At 45.1% G+C, this 13,006-nt stretch overlaps 1 protein-coding gene across 2 annotated transcripts in view; it reads right to left on the reverse strand.

Annotated features, from left to right (window-relative positions):
- The window catches only part of BFAR (bifunctional apoptosis regulator), a 357,188-nt gene that overhangs the window by 270,140 nt on the left and 74,042 nt on the right, over positions 1 to 13,006 (reverse strand). For both annotated transcript variants that reach the window (XM_086941352.1, XM_086941351.1), the window contains exon 3: positions 485 to 820. In XM_086941352.1, coding sequence (XP_086797478.1) covers positions 485 to 747 — 263 coding nt within the window. In that variant the 5' untranslated portion in view covers positions 748 to 820. The remainder of the gene's footprint in view (positions 1 to 484; positions 821 to 13,006) is intronic.

Below are 13,006 nucleotides of genomic sequence, written 5' to 3' on the forward strand. Positions count from 1 at the left end.
TCTGACTGTTTCAATTGTCATTGATTTGACCCACCATTTACTATATGTATGCATCTCCATATTTGCTTTGAAATAACAATCTTTCTTTTTTGCATTCACGCGTTATGACGTACATTCTGTTACTAGCGATATTGTGTTATGGAGCTCAATCTCTAGGGTGATTGGAGTGCACAGCTTTCTTTGCATTGTTTGTTTTTTGTCTTTATCTTTAGATTTGTAAAATAAAAACTATCTGAACAAAAAACAAAAGAAATCCTGCTATAAAGAGGTGATTATACTGAACGTTTAACAAAACAAGATTAATGCAAATGTTATTTAAATAAAATTTATGAAAACAATACTTAGCAAGAGTTGTGTCAGAAAAAACATTAAAATAGAAATTGTAGAATTTTGAAGGTTACATTCTTTTACTGTCTTATCATCTGTGACATGAAAGCCATCTACAAAAGTTAGAATGTACATACTTATTTTATACAATGCTCACCTGAGAAGAATGTTGACTTTCGGGAACCCTTCCCATTTCGCTCGACATTCAGGACATTCAGTCTTCTTTGAAGAGACCCACCACAAAGCAAGGCAATGTCTACAGAAACTGTGCCCACAGTTCAGGGTGGTGGGGTTTAGAAGGATGTCATAACAGCAGTGGCAAGAGAACTTGCTTACAGAAATGTGGCGGCTGAACTGTGGAACAGAACGGTCTTCTTCAGTTATCTCAGAAGCAGTTCGTAACTCCACATCTTCCTCCATTTGTTGTTCAATGAAGAGTTCTCGTTCTATTCACTTGTGAAAATGTTTCGATTATTTTAACACATAATGAATCCTGAAATATAAATGAAACTTTTGTAATATGCAGCAGAATAATAGTTGTGTTCTCTGTTGGTATGTCTGGGATTAATTTAGGTGTAATCTTTGGAATAATCTGATAGAGCAGTCAAAGAAAGCTACCACTCTCTAAATACATGCAGTCCGATGTATGATGTTACTTACATGAAGACCTTCCCTCCTACCTTGACGGCATGTCATTATTAGGAAAATGACAATGAGAACGGGATGTGATTATTAAATATGAAAGGGCACTCACAACAGACACGAAGTCCAAAATTACCAGATGTCAGGCTCAGAAGGTAATAGATCTAGGTTTTGCAATGAATCAATTAAATTGAGTGGGTTCCATTATGTGCACATCTATACTGTTCAAGGTGTAGTGCTGACATGCACACATGCAATCAAGTAGCTGAGGGCAGGCATATGTTTATAAATTACTCAGAAAAGCTCCCTGTGTTGGAAACATCTACAAAACACTTGAGTTAGCCTTTGAATTTTCTTAGAAGTACTTGACTTGCACAATTTGCGATAGTGTGTGCACTTTCTTCCAGTCAAATTAAGCACCACCCAATAAGCTAAAGAAAGTAGAGATCAAACTTCCACTGTTGTCATTGTTGTGTTGTTCTCATTTCAAACAAAAACCAGTATTCAAGTTCATTAAATGTTTACATCTTACAATGAGATCTGCAGTATACAAAATGACATTCATTAATAAAAGTTTTTGAAAAAATTACAGAACATTAATTCATTAAATGGGCAATTTATCATCTCCATTGCAGCACTCGCCATTTTTAATTTTATTATAAGTGGTTTTAAAAATCACTGTTGATAAATGTTCAAAGCAGAACAAGCAAATAGAACAAGTTACTTACCTTTGGTAACGATATACCTGTAGGAGACATATATTAGTTATAGATTCCTTACCGTAAAATTACCCTCAGGTGTCAGACTGGATCCGGAGAATTTTTTCTCAGGAGTACCCAAGCACGTGGATAGGTGGTGTCAATAGACTCCACGTTCATCGTCTGTGTCGTGGTCGCCGTCCTGATGCCGCGGTACTTAAAACGTCAGCTCTTTTACGCAACATTCCATGCCAGAAGCACAGAGCCATGCAAGACACTGACCACTGGTGTACAAAACCAGGGCCTTGAAAGGGAGTCCCTAACACTAGAAGTCAGTTCGCAGGACGGGGTGGATGGGTGGGGCGGTAAGGAATCTATAACTAATATATGTCTCTTTCAGATATATCGTTACCGAAGGTAAGTAATTTGTTCATCTGAAAGAGACTATTTGTTATAGATTTCTTACCTTAGAATAGATACCCCAGCAATACCAACCCCTGAGGTGGGTCTGCGAACCAAGTTCACACCAGAAAGTCCTGGAAAACCGAACGGCCAAAGAAGCCGTCTCTCTGGACGGGACTGTCCAGGCAATAATGTTTAGTAAACATGTGCAGTGATGCAGATGTAGCTGATTGACAGATGTCATGGAGGGGGACACTGCGTCCGAAAGCAGTAGTAGCTGCCTTCGCCCTGGTGGAATGGGCGCGCAGTCCTACCTCTGGTTCCTTCTTCACCAAGGAACAGCAAGCATTAATGCAAAGGACGATCAACCTAGAGATGGTCCATTTTTGCACGGCCCGACTTTACTTGGCACCCACATAGCCAACAAAGAGCTCGTCATGCACCCGGAATTGTTTTGTGTGATACAAATAAAATGAAAGCGCACGTTTTGGATCCAGACGGTCGAGCCTCTCCTCCTCTTTAAAGGGATGCGGGCGGGAAGAAGGTGGGCAAAGTGATGGTCTATTTTATGTGGAAAGAGCTAACCACTTTTGGAAGTAAAGAAGGTCTAGTTCGAAAGGCAACCTTGTCCAGCTGAACAGCAAGGAAAGGAGGCTTAGAAGATGGATACTGGGGTTCACTCACTCTGCGAGCAGAGGTGATGACAACCAGAAAGGCAGTTTAGAGCGTCAGACGTCTTAAAGGAAAATTATCTAGCGGCTCAAACGGAACACACATAAGAGGAGTCAGAACAAGATTCAAGTCCCACCGATGCATTACGAAAGGAATAGAAGAAAACAGATGAGTAATACCCTTAAGAAAACAATTTACTATGGGGGACTTGAAAAGAGAAGGTTGATCAGGTAGGCGAAGGAAGACCGAAATGGCAGAAAGATAGCCTTTTAGTGTGCCCAGAGCAGATCCCTGCTGGGCCAAAGAAAGCAGGATGAGGAGAACCTCAGAAAAGGGGGCAGAAAGGGGAGCCACAGCCTTTTCTGCGCACCATACCACAAATTTGTTCCGTCTACAGACGTACACAGTTTTAGCAGAGGGACGCCTGCCTGCCAAATTAACATTACAGATTTCAGGGGAAAGGCAGATGGCGGTCAACTGTCGCCGCTCAATCTCCACGCAAGGAGGTGGAGGCTGGATAGGTTCGAGTGGAGGAACGTCCCCTGCTGCTGCGACAGAAGATCCTCCAGAAGTGGCAGTGTGATCTGAGAATTGATGGCCATGTTCAACATCTCGGGATACACGACTCTTCGTGCCCAGTCCGGGGCCACAAAAATGACTTGGGCCAGGTCACGCTGGATCTTCTTCAGCACTCTGGGCAGAAGTAGTATAGGCGTATAGAAGACTGCAACTCCACTCGCAATGAAAAGCGTCGCCAACGACTGCGGCTTTGGAAATTCCAACGCGTAGAACTGCTGACATTGCGCGTTTTCTTTGGTGGCGAATAGATGTAAACCGAGGCTCTCCACACTGCTGAGACCTTGCACTACCTCTGTGTGAAGACGCCATTCGTGATCCATCAAGCACCGGCGGCTGAGTTGGTACACCCTGGCGTTCAGGGAACCTGCCAGGTATTGAACCACCAGGGACATGCCCTGATGTTCCAGCAACTTCCAGAGGTGAACGGCCTCTTGACGGAGAGTCAACGACCCCACCCCACCATGTTTGTTGCAGTACCACAAGGCGGATGAGTTGTCTGTGAACACCTGCACTACTCTTCTTTTGACAGAAGGAAGGAATGCCTTCAGTGTCAGATGAATCGCCCAGACCTCCAGAAGGTGGATGTAGAGGCCGGACTCCACCGGAGACCGGAGACCAGAGACCTCTGATCTCCGCCTCTCCCATGTGGCCGCCCCAACCGAGAAGGGACGCTTCAGTCACCACTGTGAACTCTGGTTGGGGAAGGGAAAGGGATATGCCGTTGACCCAATCCTGGTTTGTGAGCCACCACTGTAACTGCCGTGCAGTCCCTGCCGAGATCTGGACGACATCAGAGAGATTCCTCTGGTGCTGCGCCCACTGGAACTTCAGATCCCACTGCAGAGCCCGCGTATGCCACCGGCCATGATCCACCAGCAGGATGCAGGAGGCCATGAGGCCCAGCAGCCTCAGAGTCATTCTCACCAAATCCAGGATAGAGGCTGGAACATTGGTATCATAGCCCGAATAGCCAGGACTCGCCGTTCAAGAGGATAGGCCCGAAATTGAGCTGTGTCAAGAACCGCTCCAATGAAAAAGAGCTTCTAATACAGGTTCAGGTGTCACTTTGGCACGTTAAACGTGAACCCCAGCAAATGCAGGAGGTCCACCGTAGTCTGAAGGTTGGAGACGACATTCTGGGGCAAACTCACCTTCAACAACCAGTAGTCGCGATAGGTGAAGACAGGAACCACTGATCTGCACAGATGAGCTGCGACCACCGCCATCACTTTCGTGACCTGAGGGGCACTGGTAAGGCCAAGAGGGAGCACGGTAAAATGAAAATGCTTGTGACCTTCCGTGATCCGTAGGTAATACCGGTGGGCAGGTAGGACGGGGATGTGAAAATACGCGTCCTGCAAGTCCAATGCTACCATCCAGTCTCCAGGGTCGAGGGCAGACAGGACCTGAGCCAAAGTCAACATCTTTAACTTCTCCTTCCGGAGGAAGCGGTTGACGCCCCTGAGATCTAAGATAGGACGCAGGCCTTTGTCCTTCTTGGGCACCAGAAAGTAGTGGGAGTAACAACAACGAGCCACTTCTGGAACAGAGACGTGGTCGATGGCTCCCATGGCCAAGAGAGCAGTGACTTCCTGGCGGAGAAGGGCCAAGTGATCCTTCGACATGCGATGGAGTGTAGTTGGCATGGATGGAGGGATAGTCTCGAAGGGGAGGGAGCAGCCCCTTAGGAATCTGCTAAACCCACCTGTTCAACATGATATTTTCCAAGTGGGGGAGGTGATGGCGAATCCTGCTGCCCACTGGCCTCTAGTGGCCCTGAATGGTTGGACTAGGATGGTTTGGAGGCTGCTGCAGGGGGGGTATGAGTGGACTGGCCTGCCCGTTGGCACCCAGACCCGCGTCGCTGGGTCACTCATTCGCAGACATGCATACACTGGGTAGCTTACGTGGACCTGTGGCTCGCTTGGATGGAAAATGGTGGGGTACCCCTTCCATAGCCACAAAAGGCAGACTGCGTGGGGCAAAAAGTTGCCATGAGGCCCAAGGATCTGGCCGGAGCCCTCGAATCCTTGAAGCGCCCAAGCGCTGAGTCCGCCTTGTCACCAAACAGGCGACTGCCATCAAAGGGCATGTTCGGAAGGGTGGATTGAACATCCCCTGAAAAACCAGACGTCCTCAACCAGGCGTAGCGCCTCAGGACTACCGAAGTAGAAACAGCTCTGACCAGAGATTCGGCGGTATCCAGCCCACACCGGATGGTGATCTTAGCTGCGTCTCGACCCTTAGCAACTACGCAGGTGAGCACAGCCCGGGCCTCCCCCGGAAACTGTGGCAGCACGTGCGCAACCATATCCCTCACCGTATGGGTGTAACGGCCCTAGAGGCATGCAGTGCTCACCGACCGCAGCCATAAACTGGCAGAAGAAAACATCTTCTTCCCAAGGTGGTTCAGCTTCTTGGATTCCCTATCTGGGGAGAAGTAGGGAATGCTCCTTTTGAGGATGAGGCTTGGACCACCAAGCTCTCGGGGGTTGGGTGTTGGGAGAGGAAAAGTGGTGTTGGGCGGTGGCGTCGGCAGTCATCCTGTCCACAGGAGCCCCTGTGCTGGGCTTGGACTAAGTGCCCAGAAGGATGTCGGTGAGGGCTTCATTAAAAGGCATCAGGGGCACCGAAGAGGCAGCTGCCAGCTGGAGCATCTCTGTCAGGAGGTTAGTCCTGGCAGCCACAGCAGGAAGCTCGATGTCCAAGGCCTCAGCTGCCCTACGCAACACCACAGCATAGGAAGCTCCCTCCTCCGTAGCCACAGTAGAGGGGGCGAGCATGCCATGGTCTGGGGAGATATCCAGATCACTGACATCACCCACCTCCTCTCGCCAGTCCAGCTCTCCAAGCTGGTCAGCTAGAGATCAATAGACACCTCCCAGTCCTCATTAACCCCCTATGGCTGCGACTCAGGGCGATAGGGAATGCCAGTGATGAACAGCGGTACAAAAGTACCCTCCGGCATCAGTACCAATGTCAGGCTACCTCGGTCTGGCACCGGGTCCAAGTCGGGGGTAAGGCTGGAGTCTATGCCGGTTGGGGGTACAACCGGTGTTTGGGGCGTCATCACTGGAATCTGCGCTGGGGAAGGTACCGTGAGGTCGACCGGCGCTGATCCAGATCCAGGCCTGGATCGCCGGGGGCCCACTGGCACCGGGGCCGGAGCCGCCAGCATCGAAGGCCCAGAACCCCTAGCCGAGTCTGTGGGGCCCAAAGGCGCACCTGCGGAGTCGGGCTGCCCAAAAATGCTATGAAGCGCCTCGTAAAAGGCTTGAAGCTGGGCAGGGGATGCCCCGGCGAAGGGAGGGAAGCGCAGAGCCGTCCCAGAAGCAGTCTCCAAAGACGGAGCGGGAGAGCGACAACGCTCCGAGCCCCGTGACGGACAAGGAGAAGGCGAAGAGCGACAATCCTTTTTCGCCTTCTTGTGCTTTGACTTACCCGATGAGTGTGAAGACTGCGATGACGAGTGGTGGTGGTTCCGCGACCGGTCCCACAACTTCCTCTCAACCGGGACCTTGAACGGCGAGGAGCAGACTGCCGGGCCTCTTAGAGCCTTCAGGACCGCTCCCGCAAAGACTTCGGATTCATGGCCCGGCAGTCGGAGCACGAATTTGGGTCGTGGTCAAGTTCCACGCACCAGAGGCACACAAAATGTGGATCAGGGATGGACATCAACTTGTGACAGGAACCACAAGGCTTAAAGCTGGTCCGACGATGGGACATCCCTCGTCTGACCCAGAGTTGAAGACTCAAAAAAGGCGTTGACAAAGTTTTGTTAAAAAGTGACTAAGGGGCACATTCTCTCCGGATCTGCGCTGGCTGGTGTGGAAAAAGAAAGAACTGACGTGAGCGCGCAGGGGCGTCGTCTAAGTAGACACTGTGTCAACATACCAGTGACCACAACGCTGATGACGGACACAGTCAACCGATGCCATCTACAGACTTGCAGGGGTACTGCTACAAAAAAAATTCTCTGGATCCAGTCGGACGCCTGGGGGTAATTCTATGGTAAGGAATCTACAACTACAGTTTCTTTCAGATACTGGCCTTTCTCTCTACTCCCAGCTAAATCTAAAATAAGTGAAAAATTCATGGCCTAATTACCATGAAAAGCAGAGTTATTGGACTCTTCCCAGCTAGGCTTCCACCTAGGCATGGCGAGTGAAGCCACCTTGATTATAGCCCTGGTTCGCTTTCACAATAAGTCTAGACACTGGGCCCATGGCTAGACTTATTCTCCTAAATCATTCCCCAGCCTTTGACAAGGAGGACCATTCTACCCTAATCCAATGGCTAGTAGCGGTAGCTCATTATGCAGTGGCCCCAACATGATTTCTTCCTTATTTTCAGTTCAGACCAAGGTTCTGGTGCTTCCATCTTTTCGCTCTGATCAACCGTCAGCTCAGATCCCAATAGGCCACTCACTCTCCCTTCTTATTCCACACTTGCATACAACCACAATCGGCATCAACAAATCTTTTTAAATGGGTTAATTTTTTTTTATAATTACACCAGTTGTCCTGTGCATTGATTGACCACAACTACAGCTTCAGGGGCACCTTTTGAACTATGACATGGGCATTCCCACTTTTCCAATCTCCAAAGCCGAAAATGTGTTCAATTTAATTTTGACAAACTGCTGTTCTTGGAGAAGCAAGTAATCTATTTTTCTTTTTTTTTTTAAAGACGGAGGAGGATTGTGTCTTTTATTCTGCAGCATCAGAAATCCACTACTGCTGAAGCTGCAATTTTGTTAAGATAAGCTTATCCAAATGGGTGTTTATTTGGGCCTTCATCCTGGAGGTTGCTGCTAATCCGGAATATGCTTGTTAATCGCGATATCAAACCCTGCAAATTTGATCTTTTCTCTAATGCATAGTGTTGTCTCCACTGATTATTTGTGGAACAGCAGATTACTTTCAAACCCTGCAAATTTGATCTTTTCTCTAATGCATAGTGCTGTCTCCACTGATTATTTGTGGAACAGCAGATTACTTTCAAGCCGTGTGTCCAACTCATTGCCCTTTCAGTAATAAGGGACCTAAATGTACCCAGGCCAGATTGACTTGTAACAGTTGCCTGGCCTCTTCAATCTGGCTCCATTTTGTTTGAGTTAGTTTTGCATTGACTTATGTGTCTCTAAGTCCTAAGCAATGATTTCCTTGAGCAACCTCTGTGCTTGAGAAGTAACTCACTTATAATACCCTCCATTCCACTTTTAACTTATTGAATCATCCTATCACCCATTGCATGCTGTGGTTTCCTGCAGAGTTCATGCAGGGTGAAGTTTAAACATACCTGGTCTGAACAAGATAGTGGTATATAACTTTCAGTTTTGGGATGAGAAGTAATACGTTGTTAATAATAGGACTTCCTTCATAAATTGGCAGCTTCACTACCTGAATGAATTCAATATCATTAAAGTCTTCAATGATTTCAAATGAATATGTATTTGATGTATATAAACAAAGTGAGAGAGAGAGAAGAGAGAGTGAACACTCATTCACCTTCCCAGCAAATCAATACTATAACAACAAAAAATAGTTGGCTATCTATTTTACTAATATTCTAAATACCAATTTCTCATAATCTTCAAGGTTACAGTGCCTTGGAACACACAGGGTGTTTTAAAAGAACCCTCACTCACCCAACTAGTAGGTGGTATGCTGAATTATTGGATAGCCGAATGCTTTCAGGGTGTGCTACGATGCCTGATTACAGCAGAGCTGGGTTTTTTGGGGATCTGTGACTGTATGTGTGTTAGTGAAGGGTGATGTTAAAATTGGCTTGAGATTTCGTGTCACAATTTGTGAATTTTTCTTAGAGGACATCTCGGTACCGTAGTTCTTACATCGTTAGTTGTTGTGCTGGGGTCTTGTCCTTACTAGGTTGTCCTTTAAGCTCATAGCTTTTTCTGATCGAGAAGAGAGGTTTTTTCCACTTTAGATTCCCAGACTATATGAATCGCCAGTTTTTGTTAATGATTAAGAAGGACTACTGAGGTTGTGCAGGTACAACAAAGGGTGATGGACATTGGTGAAGTAAGTGGAATATGCAATAATAGGGTGAGCCAGTCTATAGACACTGAGAAAAGTATCCATTAACCTTTTTAAATAATAACTATTTTCTCATAAACTATAGTGTGACTACATGGTCTTCACCCTCGGAGTATCCCAGGTAGCGAGAAGTGAGTACACTAAAAGTTAGTTTTTCTATATTTATATACCCAGTTTATGACCAAGTCCTTTCTCTGCATGCATGAACAAGTCTTTCCGCTGCATGCTGACTATTCAACACACACAGATGCCAGTGATAAGCGCAGTCTGCAGCGTTTTGTACAATAAATAAGCCTGCACCACCAAGGAGCACCAAATAAGCAATTAAATGACTTGGAAAGAGTAGGCTTTAATCTTAATTAATATGAAAAGAAGGCTGCACTACATGCAAGTTGACATCCATGCATGCACTGGTGAATAACACGGTCAGCTAATTTGAGAAATGAAAAGGGTCCGCTTAACAAGAAACCCTTTTTTAACGCATAGATTTCACTTAAAGGCACTGCTTGTAAAAATTGACAGCCGCAAGGGCAGTGGAACAAGAAGTGACGACTATTTCCAGAATTCTGACAGACACACAAGATCTGACAGTAATAAGTGATGAATCACATTGTCCTTAATCAGAATGACTTGTCTTGTTTGTCGAGAAGATTCACATGTTCTATAGTATGTGCACATTTTCATTTATGAAGATGTACCACACGGTATGATACTAGATGTATCTGACACATATGTGGCAAATGGTCACGGCGAGGAACCAGAAAAAAGTAACCCATACCTGGCTCCACACAGAATAAACCTACATGTCAAAAATGCCACTTTCTAATAACTCTATTTTTGACAGGATGGAACGCAAGCAGTGATTTTCTCCAGAACGTTTGGGTTTGTAACAAAAAAAAAAACACACACACCTTTTTGTATGCCAGAGTGCGCATGCCTTTTTTTTTATTTTAGTCCTGACGAAAGCTACACTGACCCTGAAAGGCATGAAAATATGATGGTGGAAGCATGTTGACCACACTTAGGATAAGTGGAATCAACTAAATATCCCACATTGATCCACTATTACCGCTAACATTGACCGAAACTTCCACTGAGAAAAATTTACGAATTGCGACAGGAAATCTCAAATCAATTGTAACATCACCCCTCACTATCACACATAGAGTCACAGATCCCCAAGAAAACAGCTCCGCTGTAATCAGGCATCGTAGCAAACCCTGGACGCATTCCATGACCAAGGTGGGAACCCAATAATTAAGCATACTACCTACTAGGTAGGCGAGTGAGGGTTCTTTTAAAACGCCCTGTGTGTTCCAATGCAGTGTAGCCTTGAAGAGGATGATAAATTGGTCTTTGAACCATTAGTAAAATAGGTATGCATTTGATGTGTCTTCAGCCCACATTTTCATGACCCTCAGACTTAGAGCGGTCTTAGAGATGGAGAGAAGACGCTGGGATCACTGAAAAAGTGTCCCATGACATTGTTTGGGAGGGGGTACACTGAAGCCCATACAAAGGAAATGACCAGCTGTATATTAATAGATCACCTAGTACTCAAATGGTTTGTATCCATTTCAACATTTTCTAATCAAAGTACCCGGTCAGAAACAATGATGGCTTGTCCTTCATCTCTTCCCAGATTCCAGTTTTTGGTTGTGATCTTGGATGCTACAGAGAGCCACGTCTCAGTGATTCCAAGACACCCGGAGATTTCTCAGACAAAATCTTGCACAGGTAGAATCTTTTAATTGTGGAGGTTTCATTTTGGAGCATGCACGAAGATTACAGGAGTGTGAACTGTGTGATCAAAACTGGTGAGAAACACTCCCATTTCTCAGGTGAAGCTTGGATTGTTTCAGAACTATCCTGGGGCAATCCAAGCGCCTCACATCAAAACAGCGAGAGGCATGAACACAGGGAGTCGTGTACGCTGTTACTAGGTTAAACACGTCCACGGCTATGCGAAGTAAGAAGTAGGTTTGCAGTTTATTCAAAGTACTCCACGGTGCACTAGATATCTCTTGAGAGTGACTGCCAGGTAAGCATTTGAGGACTCTTGATGCTGTTAGTATACAGTTTTAAACTCTTGGCTAAACCGGGCGAAGCACGTTTTTGCACCTCTTGAACCACTATTTTAACTAAATCAAGCCTACACATCTGGACTGCCGTTCAGAAGCTTAGGTCCTGTGCATGAGATATAATACAAGTTGAATATGAGTGAGGTCTCGTTTGTGGGAGCAGGGGCAATCTCAGACTCAAAATGCCTTGCCGTGGCATGTAGAAACGTGCCAGCTCTAAGCATTTTCATTTCCATTATAGGATGAGGCAGATGTTTAATGTCATTACTTGAAAGTCTGAAAGTTGTAAGGTAGTTCATAAATGGTGGCTGAGTGTTCCCTGATTATACACATGGAGGACAAAGAAAGCAGGATTAGCAATTGGCTGCTTTCATATACATAAATACATTTTCTTGATTAACAAAAAGGTTTTTGATTAACTATTGTGCAATATGAAAAAGAATTATACAGTGAATCGTTTAGTTAAAAGTATTTGAAGCAGGAACAGGGGTGGGAGCACACCGGCGTATTTGAAGCATTTAAAAAAAAAGTTGAGCAATGGGAAATAAGTGTAAAACCATTACGGGCAACATGAACATAAATTAGGTACCCAAGTATTTTATTCACATAAGTGCACTCGCAGTCATATGTCTTTGCAATTGAGTATATTTAAATATTGCTCGGATTTAAAGGGATTACAGATGTAAGCCTGGAAACTGTACTTCTAGAAAGATTTAGTAAATTCTATTTTCGAATGAGCAAAATATACATGTGTATTTGTTCATTAAAAAATGTGCTGCACAACTTTAAGTACACTTTGATACATCCTTTCTTCTCCAACCCTGGAAAAGGCTTTACTTCTGGTCTTGACAGGACTGAATGTTCAACCTTTTCCTCAAGAGGATTGGATTAATACCATTAAACATATTAGGCTATGGGTGTGCATAGACTCAACAGGCATTCCTGTAACTACTGTTTCTTGCCTACCTCCATCCCATGTAGATTTGTGGAAATGTGGACCAATAAGAGCCTTGACAGGATCTCCAACAGTTATAATATTAGGCACATATACTCAAAGAGGATATTAGGAGAGCTTTGACATATTGAAAACACAAACCTTATCAGTTACCTGTGTAAGCTTCTCCCATGCTTCACTTTGAATCTCCCTCTTTCTTCTTGCCACTGTCTGTTTATATATCGTTCTCCGGTTTTTGATCTGTTCATTATCTTTTGGTCTAATTTTCAACGTTTTCTTTACTAGGTGGTTTGCCTCAGTGCATTCAGAGTCAAACCAGCTAACTATCTTTTTCTTTTTATTCTTATTCTCAATTTTTAGACCCTGGGAAATTGCTGGGGTTATTTTACAGAAAGCCCCTATGATATCTTCATTTGTTGACTCCCCCTTTTTACATAATTCTATGTCATTTTTACTATCAATCAATAGTCTCTCTAAAAAAATCAACCTGATTTTTCCCGGACCATCTGATTGAAATGCCATTTTCTCCCTGAGTTTTTATGCTTGGTACTAAGCGCGGTTTTCCGCAAGGGATATCATTTAATCCGATAG

This window comes from Lissotriton vulgaris, chromosome 10 (genome assembly GCF_964263255.1).
Source record: "Lissotriton vulgaris chromosome 10, aLisVul1.2, whole genome shotgun sequence".
NCBI classification, from domain to species: domain Eukaryota; kingdom Metazoa; phylum Chordata; class Amphibia; order Caudata; family Salamandridae; genus Lissotriton; species Lissotriton vulgaris.